We start from the raw sequence: 20,941 nt of genomic DNA on the forward strand, positions 1-20,941 counted from the left end.
ATCATTTTCTCTTCACCAGGTTATGAAAATATAAATGTCTCAACCAGTATCTTGGAAAATAAAAAGCAAAAGGGAACCACTAAGGAGGAATGGAATTACAGCAAGGAAAAATTACTTTATGCATTGGAAGACAAGTATGTTAGCAAATATCATACACCACTGGTTAAAACAGAAGGATCTCTGGGAAGAGTGGCAGAATACACAAGTCTGCAGAGTGTAGATCCTTCAGCCGAGCTATCAAAGTGGAAAGGTGAAGCTGTGGGGAATGAGGAGTCAACCACAAAGGATTATTATTCAGAAAAGTGTAAAAGTCAAGAGGAAAAATCACAGGCACTATGTATTCCAGCCAATGCTTATTTCTCAAGGATGGTTAAGAGGGACAGACCTTCTGCGTGTGGGGCTTTCTCTGAGCATGACAGCAGTTTAGACCCAGGAGACCATGAAGACCACGCAAGCTCTCTTCCTCCCTTACAGGATGGAGAAGCCACAACAGGCGAGTATGCCACGAATTTAGCGGAATCTGTGCTGCAAGATGCATTTATTCGACTCTCTAAGTCTCAGCCTGCCCTCCCCCAGGAATCTGCAGTCGGTGTTTCTGTAGGAAGTACTCTGCTCCCCAGTGGCTCTTCCACAAAAGATATCGTGGTACCTCAGTCATGGAACGAGCTCCCCAAAATCGTCATTGTCCAGAGTCCAGAAGGCAGTGATGCTGGCCCTGAGCCAAGCGTTTCCTCATGGCCCGAGACAGAAGTCTCCAGTGAAACCTCAGGGGTCCCCTCTGGAGAGAACTCCAGCAGACACCCCCAGAGTGCTCTAGAAGTAGCATTAGCTTGTGCAGCCACTGTTATTGGAACCATTTCCAGTCCCCAAGCCACAGAAAGATTCAAAATGGAGCAAGAACCCCTGGTTTCACACCATCCACCGGCAGGTGATGAGCCAGTGCACACTCAGGCCTCTCAAGTACTCAAGGATCCCTCCCTCAGTGAATACTCGTTTCCGTCTGCTTTATGCGGCATGACTCAGGTGGCCAGTGCTGTTGCTGTCTGTGGCCTGGGGGAAACAGGAGAGGTGAAGTGCCCGGTGGCTTCCAGTGGCTTCCTGTCTGCAGTGGAGGCCCCTGCAGCCATCCCCCCACTTTGTGGTTTAGTAACAGAGAAGAGCGTGGAGCTGGGGAATGAAGCCATTGCAGAGGCCTTGCTCAAGGAGGTTGCCTTGGTCTTAACAAGACCTAATGCCTACAGCAGCATCGGAGACCTCATGGAGTCAGTGAATAGGAGGATCGTAGAAGCTGTTTCAAAGCCTCAGACCTTGTGCTCAGAAAATGCCCTTGGGAATGAACTGGCACAGACCCTGTCTAATGTTATCCTGAAGCATTCCATTGATGAAATTCACCAGAAAAATAAAATAATAGAGCCCAGTGATGACAGGGACTCATCTGAAAGCCCGGAATCCTTAATGGAAAGTGTAAATCAGCTGCTCTTCAATGTGATACGCTTCACGTTCAAGAAGATGAGCCACCTTGTACAGCTTGGGGAATGTCCCCCTGTCCTTTCTAAGGAGACCATCAGATGGAAGGAAACCGAACCAGACTTCCAGCCAACTGATCAAGCCATTTGTCCAGCATGGACGAAAGCCACTGAATACTCCGGTTGCCATCCACTTAGCAACCTGCATATCAGCAGTCCTGTTATCAATGATCTCGTAGATGCTGGACATCTGAAGCAAGACAGCAAGGGTCCAGCACAGTTAGGTCTTTCCCAGATCCCCACACAGCAATCTGAATTATCCTGCAGTACCACCATGTCTGCTAAAACACCCCCAGAGGAAATATATCTGAAAGGATCGGTGGTGGAGGATATGAAAAACCCTCCTCCACCACCCAGTGATAATGAGAATGGATGCAGAGCCCCTCCAGAGGAAGAAATGACACCAACAGTTGGCAAGTACAGCACCAGTTCTCAGGACACTGAGGACAGCATCATTGCAAATGCTCAAGAAAAGTACAATGACGCCTTGCCTCTGAACAATGAAGTTCAAGTTTGCCCGTCTTTGTTGGGGGATGATTTGCTGCTTCCTGCTCAATCCACGCTACCAGAAAAAGACCCAGACATATACTGCATTGCAGACTTCGCAGAAGAATTAGCAGAGACGATCGTCTCCATGGCAACGGAAATCGCAGCGATTTGCCTTGACAACTCCAATGGAAAACAACCCTGGTTCTGTGCATGGAAAAGAGGGAATGAGTTTCTGGTTACCCCCAACATCTCCTGCCGATCCTTGAAGAGGAAGAAAGAGAGCCAGTCCAGCGGGGCCACTGTGAGGAAACACAAGCCCCCGCGACTCAGCGAGATCAAGAGGAAAACCGATGAGCACCCGGAACTGAAAGAGAAGCTGATGAACAGGGTGGTGGACGAGTCCGTGAACCTCGAGGACATCCCAGACTCTGTCAGTATTTTTGCAAACGAAGTGGCAGCCAAGATCATGAACCTCACAGAGTTCTCTTTGGTGGATGGTGTCTGGCAAGCCCAGGGCTACCCCCGGAGTCGGTTACTGGGTGGGGACAGGTGGAACCGCCTGAAGGCCTCCAGCTGCGAGAGCATTCCAGAGGAGGACTCTAACACCCGGGCCTATGTGAACAGCCTGGGTTTAATGAGTACCCTGAGTCAACCAGTTAGCCGGGCCAGCTCCGTCTCCAAGCAGTCGAGCTGCGAGAGCATCACCGATGAGTTTTCCAGGTTCATGGTGAACCAGATGGAAAATGAAGGAAGAGGCTTTGAGTTACTGCTGGATTACTACGCAGGCAAGAATGCCAGCAGCATCCTGAACTCAGCTGTGCAACAGGCCTGCCGGAAAAATGACCACCTGAGTGTGAAGCCAAGCTGTCCCTCGAAGCAGTCCAGCACCGAGAGCATCACCGAGGAGTTCTACAGGTACATGCTGAGGGACATTGAACGAGAGGGCAAAGACGGCCCCTCCTCCAGGCGAGGCAGCCAGGACTGGACCACTGGCTTGCTCTCGCCTTCTCTGCGGTCCCCCTTGTACTACCGACAGTCATCTGTGCCCGACGGCAGATCCCCGGGTGCCAGGCTCACGGTGAACGTGCCCATCAAAGCCAACTCCTTAGACGGCTTTTCTCAACACAGCCAGCAAGACTTCCTCAGCGTCCAGCCAGTTGGCGGCGCTTCCTCCTCGGGTCTCTGCAAATCTGACTCTTGCCTGTATCGCAGAGGCGGGGCTGACCACATCACAAACATGTTAATTCACGAGACGTGGGCAAACTCAATTGAGGCTCTCATGCGGAAGAACAAAATTATAGTGGACGATGCCGGCGCAGCTGATGCTGAACCTGCTTCGGGGGGCCCCTCCTTGCAAGTGGAAAAGTGTTCAGGCAGGTTAGCTTCGGGCAGGGTGCAAAGTGGGCCAACTCTGCTTGTGCAGGAGTCCGTGGATTATCCGAGGAAAAACTCAATCACAGAAAGCAGCCATCTCCCAGGGTCGTCCCAAAGCAAAGCTGCTCCTCTTACAAGTCACAGCAGTTTAGATTTTAAAAAGGAAACTCCCTCATGCCACCATGCGGTCCCTCTAAGCCACACCAGGCGATCACTTTGCTCAAGGGAAGTGCCTTTAATCCAGATCGAAACAGATCAGAGAGAAGAATGTGTGGGAGAACCTGAACACGTTATTTCCGAATGCAGCCCCCTAGAGGAAAAAGAAAGGTGTTTGGAAGAAGAAAAGGTCCCAGAGGCAGGGAAGGGTGAAGACGCTGCCCTGAGTGCCTGCCAGAACCCCAGGTGAGTGAGTGATCTCTTAGACGAACTAGGGTGCATGGGACTGCAGTTTGCACCTTAATCAGTATTTATTCTAAATCTTAGGAACTTCCTGGTGCGGGAACTGAATTCCTGAGGCAATCATTGGCCTCCCTGAGTTAATATACACTTTCCCATGTGGTGCTAGCGGTGAAGAACCCTCCTGCCAATGCAGGAGACATAAGAAATACGGGTTCAGACCCTGGGTGGGGAAGATCCCCTGGAGAAGGCATGGCAACCCACTCCAGTATTCATGCCTGGAGAATCCTATGGACCGAGGAGCCTGGCGGGATACAGTCCAGAGGGTAGCAAAGAGTCAGACATGAAGTGATTTAGCATGCATATAACAGAAAGGCGGAAGTACATTTTTTTAATTTCTAAAACAAATTAGATTTCTGTGTATAATAAAAGAAATGAGATATCATTCTCACCATTAAAATTAATCTCCCACTACTTTTTGAAACTATTTCATGGCAACTTTCAAGCAAAAAAGAAAACACATCAACTTGTTCACTTGAAAAAAAGCTAAATTTAAATAAGTTTTATATTGGAATCTGATATTAAATATTTTGGTGTAATTTTCCCCCAGGTTCTCTCAAGTTTTTCTTTCTTGTCTTACTCTAAAGATCTTTGCAAGGACACAATGTCCCACAGTGCTGACTCTTTAGATTCATAGTATAATACAGGCTTCCATGCATGTGGTACAGAATACCTGCCAATCCATGAGACATGGGTTGATCCCTGGGTGGGAAAGATTCCCTGAAGAAAGAAATGGCAGCTCACTCCAGGTTTTGTGCCTGGAAAATTCCATGATCAGAAGCCTAGCAGGCTACAGACCATGGGGTTGCAAGAGAATCAGACACGACTTAGCGACTAAACTTCATAATCATGGTAGGATAAATGCAAAAAAAAAAAACACTGGAATGTTGTTTCAATAGTTCTTTTTCCAGAAAACCATAATGCAGGTGACAGTGCATTTTGAATTGGAGAGAAGGTAATTATTTCTCTCAGGCACCTTCAAGAAATATCAGTTCCTTTTACAGCTCCCATTTTCTGTATCAAATTCATAGGATTCTTGAATATGGAACCATTGTAGTATTTAAAAATTTGATACATACTTAAAGTTTTTTTTTTAAGCTACAGAAGTAAAGACGAAAATTAATCTACTGGCTTTGGGAAACATAAATTGAGAAATAGCTTGCATTATCTTTTCAGAGACATACATCTATCATTCAGAGAGTTTATGATTTTTAAGTGTTTAGCTGCAATTAACCAGTTGAACACAGGCTTCCTCAAATTTTGTCAGCTCTGGAAAATCCCTAGGGCATTCACACCCCCACCAAGAATGAGAAATCCCCCAAATGGATCCATCTTCAGGTACTAAAGCTCACCATCATTATAAAGCATCTTTACAAGTGATGGGCAGTGGGTGCTCCATTTCTTAGCTACTTAGTGCTAAAAATTTAGCTTTCCAGTTGGATTAAATCCTAGAAGAATGCAGAGGGACAAAAGCATGAAAACCTACAAGCAAAAGAACATGAACTTAAACCAAATGAAGTACAGGCCAAACTGACTGAGAAGACAAGTTCTTACATATCTGTAATTCTCCAGACAATACTTGTCAAAATCTTACAGAAGTACCATACCTTACCATAGTGTTCACCACCTCCAGGAAATATGATGCATGACAAGTTATCAATTGTGATTAAAGACTTGTTTTGGATTCCAGGTGTTTGACTTGAAAACTCCAGCTGAGATTCTTAGTAAAAGAGGATCACCTAGCTAGGGAGCATTCTTGAACCAGTAGTTCAACAAGGTTCATAGTTGTAGGCTCAAATCTAATAGTGGCAGTCACTGAAATTAGATACCATGCATTCTACAATTTTGAGTTAAATGTCACAAATGATACTCAAAATATGTACAACTTAGGAACATTCCAAAAGGTTGGGAAATAGGCATGAATAAAGCTTCCAACTGAATTAGTTTGTGTTCCCAATAAATGACCCAAACACATATTATCTCATGATGTGGATTTCTGATTCAATTTTCCAACAGTGAAAGAGAAAAAAACATGGTAGAATCATCAGCCTTAGAAATTCGAGAGCTAAATATTTTCTCAAAGCATCCAGACTAAGCATTTAATATATTTTCCTTTGTGGCGCAATATAAAGAATTATAGGAACTTCCCTTGTGGTCCAGGGGTTAGACTACAGGCCAAGTGCTTTCAGTGCAGGAGGCAGGATAGCCCATCAGGCAAATCTGTCCCTAGGGTTTTCCAGCAAAAATACTGGAATGGTTTGCAATTTCCTTCTCCAGTGGATCTTCCCAACCCAGGGATCAAACCATGTCTCCTTCACTGGCAGACAAATTCTTCACCACTCAGGCACCAGGAAAGACCTGACTCACCTGCTGTTGTTCAGTCACTCAGTCATGTCAGACTCTTTGCAACCCCATGGACTGCAGCACTCCAGGTTTCCCTGTCCTTCCCCAGCTCCTGGAGCTTGCACAAACTCATTGAGTTGGTGATGCAATCAAACCATCTCATTTTCTGTCATCCTCTTCTCCTCCTGCCTTCAATCTTTCCCAGCATCAGGGACTTTTCTAATGAGTTAGCTCTTTGCATCAGGTGGCCAAAGTATTGGAGTTTCAGCTTTCAGCATCAGTCCTTGCAATGAATATTCAGGACTGATTTCCTTTAGGATGAACTGGTTTGATTACTTGCAGTCCAAGAGACTCTCAAGAGTCTTCTCCAACACCACAGCTCAAAAGCATCAATTCTTCAGCATTCAGCTTTCTTTATGGTCCAACTCTCACATCCACACATGACTACTGTAAAAACCACAGCTTTTATACAGACCTTTCTTGGCAATGTCTCTGCTTTTTAATACACTGTCTAGGTTTGTCATAGCTTTTCTTCCAAGAAGCAAGTGTCTTTTAATTCCATGGCTGCAGTCACCAATTTGCAGTGGTTTTGGAGCCCAAGAAAATAAAGTCTATCACTGTTTCCATTGTTTCCCCATCTTTTTCTCAGGAACTGAGGGGACTGGATGAGGTAATCTTTGTTTCTTGAATGTTGAGTTTTGAGCCAGCTTTTTCACTCTCCTCTTTCACTTTCATCAAAAAGCTCTTTAGTTCTTCTTCACTTTCTGCCTTAAGGGTGGTATTATCTGCATATCTGAGGTTATTGATATTTCTCCCGGCAATCTAATTCCAGCCTGTGCTCCATCCAGCCTGGCATTTCTCATGATGTTCTTTGCATAAAAGTTAAATAAGCAGGGTGAGAGAGTTCCAGAAAAAACATCTACTTCTGCTTTATTGACTATGCGAAAGCCTTTGACTGTGTGGATCACAATAAAGTGTGGAAAATTCTGAAAGAGATGGAAATACCAGACCACCTGACCTGCCTCTTGAGAAACCTATATGCAGGTCAGAAAGCAACAGTTAGAACTGGACATGGAACAACAGACTGGTTCCAAATAGGAAAAGGAGGACGTCAAGGCTGTATATCGTCACCCTGCTTATTTAACTTATATGCAGAGTACATCATGAGAAAGGCTGGGCTGGAAGAAACACAAGCTGGAATCAAGATTGCTGGGAGAAATATCAATAACCTCAGATATGCAGATGACACCACTCTTGTGGCAGAAAGTGAAGAGGAACTCAGAAGCCTCTTGATGAAAGTGAAAGAGGAGAGTGAAAAAGTTGGCTTAAAGCTCAACATTCAGAAAATGAAGATCATGGCATCCGGTCCCTTCACTTCATGGGAAATAGATGGGGAAACAGTGGAAACAGTGTCAGACTTTATTTTTGGGGGCTCCAAAATCACTGCAGATGGTGACTGCAGCCATGAAATTAAAAGCCGCTTACTCCTTAGAAGAAAAGTTATGACCAACCTAGATAGCATATTCAAAAGCAGAGACATTACTTTGCCGACTAAGGTCCATCTAGTCAAGGCTGTGGTTTTTCCTGTGGTCATGTATGGATGTGAGAGTTGGACTGTGAAGAAGGCAGAGCGCCGAAGAATTGATGCTTTTGAACTGTGGTGCTGGAGAAGACTCTTGAGAGTCCCTTGGACTGCAAGGAGATCCAACCAGTCCATTCTGAAGGAGATCAACCCTGGGATTTCTTTGGGAGGAAGGATGCTAAAGCTGAAACTCCAGTACTTCGGCCACCTCATGTGAAGATTTGACTCATTGGAAAAGTCTCTGATGCTGGGAGGGATTGGGGGCAGGAGGAGAAGGGGACGACAGAGGATGAGATGGCTGGATGGCATCACTGACTCAATGGACATGAGTCTGAGTGAACTCCGGGAGTTGGTGATGGACAGGGAGGCCTGGCGTGCTGCAATTCATGGGGTTGCAAAGAGTCGGACACGTGTACACCTGTGGTGGATTCATGTCAATCTATGCCAAAACCAATACAGAATTGTAAAGTAAAAATTTAAAAAATAAATTAATTAATTAAAAAAAAAAAAAACAAAGAGTCGGACACGACTGAGCGACTGAACTGAACTGAACTGAAGTACTCCTTTCCCAATTTGGAACGAGTCTGTTGTTCCATGTCCAGTTCTAACTGTTGCTTCTTGACTTGCATACAGGTTTCTCAGGAGGCAGGTAAGGTGGTCTGGTATTCCCATCTTTAAGAACTTTCCACAGTTTGTTGTGATCCACACAGTCAAAGACTTTGGCATAGTCAATGAAGCAGAAGTAGATGTTTTTTTGGAATTCTCTGCTTTTTCTATGATCCAACAGATTTTGGCAATTTGATCTCTGATTTCTCTGCCTTTTCTAAATCCAGCTTGAACATCTAAAAGTTCATGGTTCACGTACTGTTAAAGCCTAACTTGGAGAATTTTGAGCATTACTTTGCTAGCATATGAAATGAGTGCAATTGTGCACTAGTTTGAACATTCTTTGGCATTGACTTTCTTTGGGATTGGAATGAAAACTGATCTTTTCCAGTTCTGTGGCCTGGATTTTTCAAATTTTCTGGCATATTGAGTGGAGCACTTTCACAGCACCATCTTTTAGGAGTTGAAATAGCTCAGCTGGAATTCCATCACCTCCACTAGCTATGTTCACAGTGATGCTTCCTAAGGCCCCCTTGCCTTCTCACTCCAGGATGTCTGGCTAGGTGACTGATCACACCTTCATGGTTATCTGGGTCATGAAGATCTTTTTTGTATAGTTCTTCTATGTATTCTTGCCACCTCTTCTTAATATCTTCTGCTTCTGTTAGGTCCATACCATTTCTGTCCTTTATTGTGCCCATCTTTGCATGAAATGTTCCCTTGGTGTCTCTAATTTTCTTGAAGAGATCTCTAGTCTTTCCCATTCTATTGTTTTCCTCTATTTCTTTGCATTGATCACTTAGGAATTCTCTCTCATCTCTCTTTGCTATTCTTTGGAACTCTGCATTCAGATGGGTATATCTTTCCTATTCTCCTTTGCCTTTGCTTCTCTTCTTTTCTCAGCTATTTGTAAGTCCTCCTCAGACAACCATTTTTCCTTTTTGCATTTCTCTTTCTCGGGGATGGTCTCACAGTCCAACTCTCACATCCATACATGACCACAGGAAAAACATTGCCTCCTGTACAGCGTTACGAACCTCCATCCATCATTCGTCAGGCACTCTGTCTCACCTGTAGGGGTAATAATAGTAACAACTACATCATCAGAAAATTCTTAAGTTTTACACAAAGAAAAGTAGACAGGCTCTTAACTCAGCACCTAGTCTATTACAAGCACTCAATAAATGTTTACTCTATAGTTGTTGTTTGGGCTTAAGGTATATGGTTGCTTTTATTCCAGAAGATCTTTTCCCCAAGGGAAACCTGTTATGAACACTGTGAGAATTTTATTAAAACTAGAGAATTCTCAGGATTTGCAAGCGGGAAATTAGTCATACTTAGATCACATTTTCTAAGTTCAAGGTTGTTATCAAGGGATTTGACGTGTCTTGCCTGGCAAATCCCATGGATGGAGGAGTCTGGTGGGCTGCAGTCCATGGGGTTGCTGAGGGTCAGACACAGCTGAGCGACTTCACTTTCACTTTTTACTTTCATGCATTGGAGAAGGAAATGGCAACCCACTCCAGTGTTCTTGCCTGGAGAATCCCAGGGATGGGGGAGCCTGCTGGGCTGCCATCTATGGGGTCACACAGAGTCGGACACAACTGAAGTGACTTAGCAGCAGCAGCAGCATGGAGCTCAATTCCCTATGAAAGGCTTCCTACCCACTTACACACAAGAGGGAGGGAAACGACATAGGCCCACACTAGATTGTTTGGAAGTGGGGAGGTGTCGCGTCCTGAAGATATTTTTAGGCTATTCTCTGAGAGACATTTTCATAATTCTTACTAAAAGCTTCATAAAAGCTCAACATCATGAAATAAAAATCACATTCTTACTTTTTGTTATGTAAAACCAGAATTCATCATGGCCATCAGACTGAAATAGAAATACTATAGCTCAGACAGTAAGGAATCTGCCTGCAATGCAGGAGACCCAGGTTCTTTCCCTGGGTTGGGAAGATCCTCTGGAGAAGGGAATGGCAATCCACTCCAGCATTCTTGCCTGGAGAATTCCATGGACAGAGGAGCCTGGTGGGCCACAGTCCATGGGGTCGCAAAGAGTCAGACACGACTGAGCAACAGACACTACTACTGCTACTATTGTATTTCAGGCCATCACATTTGTCCACGTACAGAATTATATCAATTTTAAAGAGCTTAAGTGATTTAGGATAGCTCAATTCTTGATTTCTGGGAAAATATTATCCTATTGGTGAACAGCAATATGTTCTTAACTCAACCACCTTCTTTGAGATTATTGAAAAGCAATTATCTAACTTTTTGATAATTGGAGACCAAGGTATAAACACCAAACTGAAAATTTTGATCATTCACATGTTGCACTCACCTTATATAATTTTTAGAAATATATTGTATATTCATTTATGTTTGCTTCAAGAAAAAAATTTTCACCCGACAAATATTTGCATGCTCATCTGTGATACACATTGCCACTGGAGCTGCAAACACAAGAGAACATAAAGATTTAGTGCCTGCACCCTGGCTCTTGGGCTTCCCTGGTGACTCAAACAGTAAATCATCTTCCTGAAATGCAGGAGACCTGGGTTCGATCCCTGGGTCAGGAAGATCCCCTGGAGAAGGAAATGGCTACCCACTCCAGTATTCTTGTCTGGGAAATCCCATGGACAGAGGAGCTTGGAGGGTTACCTTGCACACCAGTAGGAGATATAGACAGTGTGCATGGAAAAACCCTTTTGAAAAAGATTACTGTAGAGTGTGATGAGAGGAAAATAAGAAGAGTAATGTGATAGAAAATAACTAGTTGGGGGGAGTGGCTTCTTAAGATAGAATGTTGACATTTGAGACAAAATGTGAAAAAAGAGAAAAATGATACCAGTGGTATGAAGAATTGAACTGAACTGAATCTTTAACATCATTGTGTTCTAGACAGACAAAAATTGTCCCAGGATGAATCACCTAGAAATCCTAGATTGAGTATAATAAACATCCTTTTCAATCTAGGGCTGAACTTAATAATCATAATCATAGGACAATCTCAGAGGCAGAAAATGGAAGGATCTGAAACAAAAATGACAATCTCTGCTTCTTGTTAGAGTGTTTTTACCATTAAAAAATTAATGCACTTATCAGCATGCCTGAGTTTCAATTATCATCTTGAAAATTATCTACTATTTGTGGTGTTCTTTGTTTCTGTGTATCCAAGTTCCAATCAGTATTATTTTCCTTCCTCCTAAGGACTTCCACTGCACTTCTTACTGTGCAAAATTCCTAGTGACATTTTGTTAAATAAAAATTGCTATTTATTGATAGCCTTATTTTTTCATTTTTTTAAAATAGGCTTAATTTTTTAAGAGCTGTTTTAGATTCACAGTAAAGTAGATAGAGCAGAGAATTTTCCATGTCCACTGCCCCCTCATAAGCATAGCCTCCCCCACTATCACCATCATATACCAGTGGTTCACTTGTTACAGCTAATAAACAGACATAATACATCATTTTCACCCAGACTCCATCACCTACATCAGGATTATTGTTCCTGTCTACCTATGGCAAGTGATTGCTGCTTTCCATTTATAGTAATGACTCAAAATTTCTTTCTAAAATAAACATATTTTGGTTATGTAAACTAATTTTAAAATTTTTATTATTATTATAAACGGTAATGCAAATATGGCAAAAATTATGACAATGGTTTGCTAGCAAATGAAGTTGGAGGAACTCTGAACTAGGTGGTCTCTGAGGTCCCTGCCAACTCAGAAATTCTACAGTTCAATCTGATGTCAGATCAAGTATGGTCCTTTAAAGCACTGTGAACTGTAAGATCAGAAGTAGGAAACAAAGCCAACACATACATCTGCAAAAGATATATGTGCATTATTCATAAATAAATGAGCAAAGCTATAAATTTCTCTCGAAAGAAAATGAACACTACTATTTTAGATAATCATTATTCATTCTGAATTCCTGTTTATGTAACATGGGATATGAAGTTTACTGTAAATAGAGTGTGAAATTGAGATAAAATAAAATATTCTGACAGCTTCATTTTTTAACCTGAATGTTTAATGTCAATCACTGAGATTTAACTTCTGCTTTAGTAAGAAATGTCCTGGAATGAATTTTGCTAATAATATAAGGTCCTAACTCAGTAAGGAATTGGTCTAGGAAATTATTTTTTAACCAAATGAACAATTGGCTTAAGATCTCTCTCATTTGTGCTCAACACTTGGCTCATTTCCACTTGGGGGAACATGTATATTATTTCCATTTGTCATCAATGGACTTCCCTTTCATTTGAATTTAGTTAAATTCAGTAAATGTTTCTTTGGCTGCATCTATTCCTCCCCCTCCCTTCTTCCTTGCTCAATTTAGAAAATCTCAACATTTTTGAAAGAAAGATCAAGTTTATATGGTCTCTTTGCACCAAATGTTAGCAGCAGATTGCACTAGAAGCAGCCACATCCCAACACCATACTTGTCCGGATGCTGTGAGAAGGAATCTGAGATCTTATGTGAAATTACCAAGGTGACACGCTCACATTTCAGAGGTGGTATTTAATCACACCCCAAAATTAAGCATTTGAAATTCTGTGAAGTGAAATGAAGTGAAAGTCACTCAGTCATATCTGACTCTTTGCGGCCCCATGGACTATAGACTCCATGGAATTCTCCGGGCCAGAATACTGGAGTGGGTAGCCTTTCCCTTCTTCAGGAGATCTTTCCAACCCAGAGATCGAACCCGGGTCTCCCACATTGCAGGCAGATTCTTTAGCAGCTGAGCCACCAGGGAAGCCCAAGAATACTGGAGTGGGTAGCCTATCCCTTCTCCAGTGGATCTTCCCAACCCAGGAATCGAACCAGGGTCTCCTGCCTTACAGGTGGATTCTTTACCAACTGAGTTTTTTTTTTTTTTAATACAATCATTTTTGGAAAAAGAATAACAGTACTCATTCTAAGATTGAGGAAAATTATGTAGACTTTTAGGGCTTGTACCCACTACCAATCAAGAAAGGGAATGCAGATAGTCACATGCTCATGGTCGACTGACAGTTGCTCTGTTGTGCATGTCTTCCGATAATTCGGTCTGTTATAATCAGTATAGAATATTTATGAACCCTTAATGGGCTTCTAGCTGCCTAAGTTTACTTGGGGAAGCCCCTGTAGTTAGTGTGTATCCACTGTGTGCTCTCCTGGGCAAGTCTAGGTTTAGAGATCAGATTGCAACCTTTTCCCATAGGCCACCCTTGCTACTCATGCCTAACTTCCTACCTAACACAAGAATTTTGAATGAACTTGATCAAGTATCTTAAACTGTATTTCCCAGGAACAGACCTTGAAGAGAGCAGCAGACAGATAATTTTTGGAGTGCTCTCCAGAGAAAAGTCTACATCCATGTGTAAGGAGCAGGGAAAGACAAGATTAGACAGAGGGAGATGGTCCCCTCCCAAATGTGTTTACAACTGAGAGCAGTCTACAGGAAACCCTGAAGCTGGGATAGTCTGTCAGGCTTAGTGCAAATGGAACCAATGAGTAGGTTTTTGTAGCTCTTTATCATCACATCCTTGGGGTACTCACTGGGAAAGGGTATAACCTTGGCAAGACAATTTCAGACCTGAGGACAGTCCTCACTGGAAGCCCTCAATACTCTCTACAGCCAGTGCACGATGGCCAAGGAAAGCATTCCAGTGTCCACTCACTGAGTTACCTTATTCTTTATCGTCAACTGAGAAATACACTCTTGCTTTTTGTTTACAGTCATTAAAGCCCTTCTCTTCCATGCTGTTAGTTTTCGATGAGCCTATGGAGAAGCGTTTGCATGAGTCTTTCCCCATTTCTGTACATTTGGCTCTCTGAGCAAAGAGCCCTGGCACCTGGATTGATGGTTGATCAATTACAAACCCTCAAGTTAAAGACAATTCTAGAGAGATACAGAGCTTCATTTTCCTAGAGCTGGTTGTTTACGTTCCAGGATGGTGACACCAACTCCTCTCCGCAGAGAAGATTTTAATTTATTTATAATGTAGAGCAAAGTTCTGTCTCTTCTGTCTCTCTCTCTCCCCTCTCTCCCTGAAGAAAAGGAGGCAGATGTGTCCTAGCATCTTAATTTTGAGCATCCTCTCCTGTGGTGCAAACCTCACTACATCTGCAGTGTGTACTAGGAAATTGGGGCAGGCTGAGGAAATGGATGCAAAGAAATGGTCTGATCCCTAATCTAGAGCACCTGTGTATGTGTGTATATAACTGCCAGGCAAACAAATGGAAAGTCAAGCTTGTCAAGAACCCTCTTTCACCAAGTGTTAGCAGCAGTTGTTTTTTAGTCAGTGCGTTGTGCCCAACTGTTTTGCCTAGAATGTGATAGAAACTGCCGTATCTCCATACTGTAGTTATCCAGATCGTTCCACTTGGGACTTAACAGGTAGGGCTACCTAAATTGAGAGTATGCATCTAATTATGAACTAGGCAGTTTTAACAATACCGTATTCATTTATGGCTTCCCTGGTCGCTCAGACAGTAAAGAACCTGCAATGCAGGAGACCTGTGTTCAGTTCCTGGGTTGGGAAGATCCACTGGAGGAGGGTATGACAGCCTACTCTAGTATTCTCTCCTGAGAAATCCCATGGACAGAGGAGCCTGGCAGGCTACAGTCCATGGGATATACACTAGGGGCAGTGAAGTTCCCTGGAAAAGTTCAGTCTTATGCCTACACTCTTAGTAATGTCTTACCATCTACAGTGAAACCCTTGATGTCAGAGATGTACCGGAGGCTGAAGTCTCAAAAGAAGGCAGAGCCCTGGATGAGTTCTCCAGTCCTCCCGGCAGCAGTGGGGAGAGCATGGACAGTTGGTCCCAGCTCGCCAACGAGGAGGACAACCCAGACGACACAAGCAGCTTCCTGCAGCTCAGTGAGCGATCCATGAGGTACCTGCTCTTTACTTGACTTCCCAGGGAAATAAGTCTCAGCACAGATTCCAGAAATGCATTTTAAATCATTCTCTTCAAAGGATCCCTAATAAGAGCAAAAAGGAAAGCTCCTGCTAGGACCAAGTGCCTGCCTGTCATGATTTGTGCTGAAAGCTCTTAGTATCCAGTTATGGTTTCAATTAGCTCGACCAAGGTTGAGAGTCGTCCGTGTTCCCTTCTCTGCAGGCTCTAGCTAGTGCATTCAGTTATATGACAGCTGTGAGGTTGGTTGGTTTGTTTTAATGAATTGCTATGACAGCAGTGTGTTTGATGTTTGATACTTTCTTTCTGGTTCGTTTGTATTTCAGATGCAAGACAGGCTGGGTTTACATGAAGCAAGTGTTCTCACACTGTGTTGTGTTTTTTGGACTGACTCTTCCTCACTTTCTCTGCCCTGCCCTCTGTTTTGTTGCTCTAGAAATCTAGACAGGACCTTAGAGAGATTAGATTTAGGAGAACCTAAGCCACTCAGGAGACATAAACTAAAAACTAGTCCTCAGTGAGGTGAAAATGAAAAAATCTTCATGTTTCTATCCCAAATCTTGTTTGATACCAGGCCAGCAAGTCTAAAGACTTTCCAGAAAGATCAGTTGGAAAGTGGCTTCAGTCGCATCTGAGTATATGCCTCCTGGAAAGGTTTTTCTTTTTTTCCTGCAGTTCAGTCTGTTTAGACTTAGAAAATGTCACAGTGTTAAATGATTTATCGAAAATTTCAAACACTGGTGGAAATGTTGCAGTATAACGATAAAAAGCAAAGAGAATCTGAATCTTTGGGTTTACCATAAGTTTATACAGTTAATTACCTCCAGCATAATGTTTGAGTCATCAAATTTCAATCAGTGAATACATTCAGTACCCCCACATGAAACCCAAGACAAGAATTTGAAATGAGGGGGTTCAGTTGTTTATTCGTAAAACTCCAGAGGGAAGACCATTCCGTTACACAACAGTCCAGCACACATCCTTAGAAAACCTTACTTGCAAGAGAAGTCATTGGAAATTAGAGAAGGTATGAGGACACATAGTGAGTTTGGTGAAACTGGATACATTCCATTGTGCGAGTACAGACAACCTAAAAATGGGCTCAACTCTTCTGTGTTTCAGTAAATAGATTCCAGGCTAGTAACTAGACCATATGTTGATTGTACAACCCACAAAAAATGATATGGTATATAATTCCTCCTGCTCTACACAGGAAGTATCGGATGTGGCTCCTTCTCAAAGATTTTAAGATAAAGGAGCTATAAAACTTTGACATTACCTAACTTTGTACTTACAAATTCTGTAGCCCCTTAGGAAAAACAAAAAAATGAGACAAGTGCATATCCTATGGAATATGCCTCAGAAAAATCCCCTGAATGGCAAAGGGAAAACCCTACTGGTTTCTGTCAAAAGCTAAGAAGCAGGAAGATCTCCCCCAAGCTAGCATTCTCAGAAGTATCTTAGTGTCTGGAGGTATACCCAAGAAGCCTGTTGCTGATGGATAAACATCCTCACTGTTACTAGAATGGGGAAGAAAGGGGTTATGCTGATTGTCACCCACCAGGTGTGATCCACCAAGTCTGAGCCCACTGCAGAAATTACAAAATACTGATGATGAGGATGATGGTGGTGAGTCAAAAGAGTCTTTTATTGTGTTTTCCCCTGATGTCAGAAATAGACATCAATTTAGGGGTCCTAGACACAAAGCAGTGATCTCCTGGGGATCAAAGGAAGGCCCTCTTTGAATGGTGGAACATCAGTGTCGGCAGTGTGGCCAGGAGGCGGAGACTGGCATTAATATGTAAACTTTTGCTTTGTCAGCAATGGCAACAGTAGTGCCACTAGCAGTCTTGGCATTATGGACCTGGACATTTATCAGGAAAGCATGCCATCTTCTCCCATGATTAAGTAAGTAGCCGCTGAGATGCAGTGATTGTGAGCCCGCTACTCTAATTCCATCTGGCAATCCATTTTGATCATTCAGGTTGTGCCCGACCACCGGCTTCATCATGTCTGTGCTACCAAGGTTCCCGGAGACGTGTGGTTTCATGTCACTGGAGTAAGAACTCAGGCGTGCCGTGGCCTCACCCTACCATCAACCGCTTTCTATATTTCAAGTCTATCCCTTATACTATAATCGTTTTGGATAAAGCTTATCCATATATTCAGATATATATGTCATATTACCTAGATGGATACAGAGAACCAAAAATCCATTTAAATTGTACCATACCAACCAACAAAGACTATTGTTCGAAAGAATATAGTGTGAGAGGCTTTTCCTTTTCTTGTAGACACCTGGGATTATTGCCATTAATGAGTCTAATACCAAATGGCACTGTGATGGAGATAACATCATCTGCTCCCCACACTATGAGGACCTTCTAAAATACCAAGAGAAAAAAGTACAATAAGTAAGGCATGAAATATTGTATATAAAGGGAGAGCAACATAAGGTCAGGACTTCATATAGAATTTGTGATTGTTCTGGAAAATTAAATGAACCGAAAGCTATTTTTGACCATTATGACCTTATTTGGAGATTTCTGAAATTTCAGAAAAATAAAAATGAGATATAGGGCTAAAGCTTCTCCCTGTTCTATTTTTTTGATTATTATCCATAGCGAAAGCACTTTTATTTCACTATTTAATGAGTATCCTGCCTGCAGGAGTATTTCTCAGTGATTGAAAGTTGCAGTGCATCCTTTCCCAAGCTGCACAGCCATAACTCGCAGGTACAGATGAACATAAACATTATTTTGGGTCTGTTTTGTTTTTGAAAGGAGACAAAACAAACAAAACTACTTTGGGGTAAATTTATTTTTCTCCTTCAGACCTTTGTTTAGTTGTCCATCTTTCTCCCCAGTATCAGTCTAGGACCCCACAGAATACAGAAAGAGCAAACCAAGACCATCTTTACTACCCCCGTTAGCATCCTGCAGCTTCATAACAGCAGAAACAGTATCTAGTAGCTCATTTCACTTATGTTCCTTGGATAGAGATCTACCGAAAAATATAGACCCTTTGGGAAATTGGCCATTCTTACACAAACAAATAGGTGTTCGTGAAAGAACAATTGTACTTTCTCTGGACGTTAGGAATACAGTGCAATTTACTAGCCAGATTTTAGCAGTAACAGAATATAAGGAAGAATCCTCCTGCATAAAGAGACACATTTTTAAGAGCACCTGCTGTTTAATTTCTAGACAGGACAAAAATACAGGACAATGATGAGTTTCCCAAGATGGCCACTTGCTTTCAGCTGTTGGAACATATACTCTAATTTTAAAATCATTTACTAAATCTTCCCACTATTTGCAAGGCTCCCTAATAAGTACTGACTATAATGAAAATACCTCAGATATTCAACACACCTATATTAATGAGATCCTTACTTCGGTTTTCAGAGTCGGACACAACTGAGCGACTGAACTGAACTCACTTCGGTTATGAGTCTCTAGTTCTAGACAACCCTCAGCCTGCTAACAATTCCCAATAAAAAAAAAAAAGAAAGAAAATTTTCAACTAATTGAGATATTTTGTCATACAACTTAAGATGTAAAGTTTGTGATTGTGTTTTTCCTCATTTCAGGTCAAAGAACCAGATATATGTAGAAAAATATTTTCTCAGACTAAAATGCAAATTTATGTTGCTATCATGCTATAGAAAAATAATGTCTTGAGATGGAAATACAAGATCCTTTAAATGACAAATAAAATGCAGAAGAAGGATAAATCCTCCAATCAGATCTAGTTACCTACTAAATATTTTCTTGACTATTCAAACCTGTGAGGGTTTGTAGAAGGGAGGTTGAGAAGAATTGAAGATTACATCTCCCACACCTATCATCTCAACTAAAACCATCCAGTTTATCTGGCCTTTTTTTTAGGGACGAGAATGTCTATTTCAGACCCAGTAGTCCGACGTAACAGCCATGTTAGTACTTCTCTAGTATTCGTTTAGTCCACAAAAACCATAAACATATTTCAAGAGCTTTTATATCAATAAGACCCATCACTTCATCTTCCATTTACGGCTTGTTCTTCCTAAACATTACCAACCATATACTGTTGTTTTCTCCCAAAGTGAATTGGTAGAAGAAAAGGAGATTCTTAAAGGACAGACAGAAACCAAGGAGGGTAAGCCACTTTCCCATAATTTTGAGACACAATTTGCCTATGATCTTTGCATGGAAAGTGGAGTGAGGTGGTTATGTCTGTATTCAGAACATGTCTCTGGAACGCCAGTGGGAACAGCCAGCCGCCAGGGGAGCCTGCTGGTGATCAACTTTGACCTGGAGCCAGAGTGTCCTGACACTGAGCTGCGAGTCACTCTGCAGTGGATAGCTGCATCTGAACTCGGTATCCCCACCATCTACTTTAAGAAATCTCAAGAAAACAGAATCGAAAAGGTACCTTGTTGACCCCTGTTTGGATGTCATAAGGCTTTGTGTTTTTATCCCTGCTTGAAACTGAGTAAATGTCCAGTTGGCCCATTTGAATGTTTTTGTTCTTGACTTTTCACCTTAGAATTTTGATTAGAACATTGAGGCCTTCCACTTGCATAAATGTAATCATGACAGCTCTTTGACTGGCAGTTTGTTTCCACTAGCTGGGGATGATGAGAAAGTAAATTGAGGAGACGGAATATTTTCAAAGAGTCTGTTATCTTTAGGTGTGTTTCCTTGCTCTTGAATTGACCTCTTCCTATATTCATTTAAATTAAAAGTAGAGAAGCAAAGATTTGATATATACTAGACCAAAGTGAGGTCACACTGATAATTAAAACAAACTGTCATGGTGTCAAAGAGAAGGCATTTTTCATTCATTATGGAACAGATTTGCATTGGATGGATTTTCTCATTATTATTCTCCACCTACCAAAAATATAAAGCTAAGGAATAGATAGATCTTTGGCCAACATCAAAATTAATAGCAACTGTCACTCTAATTCCTATTCTCTAAGACCAGTCACTTACTATTATAGAATATCAATTATTAAGGTTAAAACAAGAATTCAACTACCAATGACTTCCCAGGTGGCTCAGTAGTAAAGAGCCTGCCTATCTCAGTAGTAAATCTCAGTAGTAAAGAATGCAGGAGATGCGAGAGACACGGATTCCATCCTTGGGTCAGGAAGGTTGCCTGGAGAAGGAAATGGAAACCCAGTCCAATATTCTTGCCTGGACAGAGAAGCCTAGCAGACTATGGTCCAGGGGGTCCAGGGGGGCACAGAGAACTGGATATGACTGAACTATTAATCATGCACACCAATGTTTTCAAGCTCAATTTCAATAATTTAAAAGTATACTTTTAAAATAATTAAAAATAATGTTGCTCTATTGGTTTTCTATTTCTGTGTTACAAATTTACTAACTTAAAACAGCAACACCCAGGTCTGTTGTTAGAAGTTTGGGTGAATTCCATTCTCTCTACTGAGGGACTTACAAGGCAGAAATCAACTTGCCAGCCTGACTTGGCACTTATCTGGAAGCCGCAGAGAGAAATAAGCTTCCACACTTGTTAGGGTTGTTGTCCTGACTCAGTTCCTTGGGGTTGTAGGACTGAAGTCCCATTTCCTTGCTGAAGTCCACTCTCAGCTTCTGGAAGTTGTACAGTTTCCTGTCATGTGGTCCCTT

General features: G+C 42.1%; 1 protein-coding gene across 2 annotated transcripts in view; it reads left to right on the forward strand.

Annotated features, from left to right (window-relative positions):
- Positions 1-20,941, forward strand: part of LOC120854433 (SPHK1 interactor, AKAP domain containing) — a 198,163-nt gene that overhangs the window by 164,510 nt on the left and 12,712 nt on the right. Inside the window, exons 7-11 of one of the 2 annotated variants that reach the window (XM_040228430.1) lie at positions 20-3,791; positions 15,093-15,278; positions 17,124-17,210; positions 19,390-19,442; positions 19,530-19,714. In XM_040228430.1, the coding sequence (XP_040084364.1) occupies positions 20-3,791; positions 15,093-15,278; positions 17,124-17,210; positions 19,390-19,442; positions 19,530-19,714 (4,283 nt within the window). The remainder of the gene's footprint in view (positions 1-19; positions 3,792-15,092; positions 15,279-17,123; positions 17,211-19,389; positions 19,443-19,529; positions 19,715-20,941) is intronic. The other variant, XM_040228431.1, reaches the window with a different exon arrangement.

This window comes from Oryx dammah, unplaced genomic scaffold, assembly GCF_014754425.2.
Source record: "Oryx dammah isolate SB20612 unplaced genomic scaffold, SCBI_Odam_1.1 HiC_scaffold_27, whole genome shotgun sequence".
NCBI classification, from domain to species: domain Eukaryota; kingdom Metazoa; phylum Chordata; class Mammalia; order Artiodactyla; family Bovidae; genus Oryx; species Oryx dammah.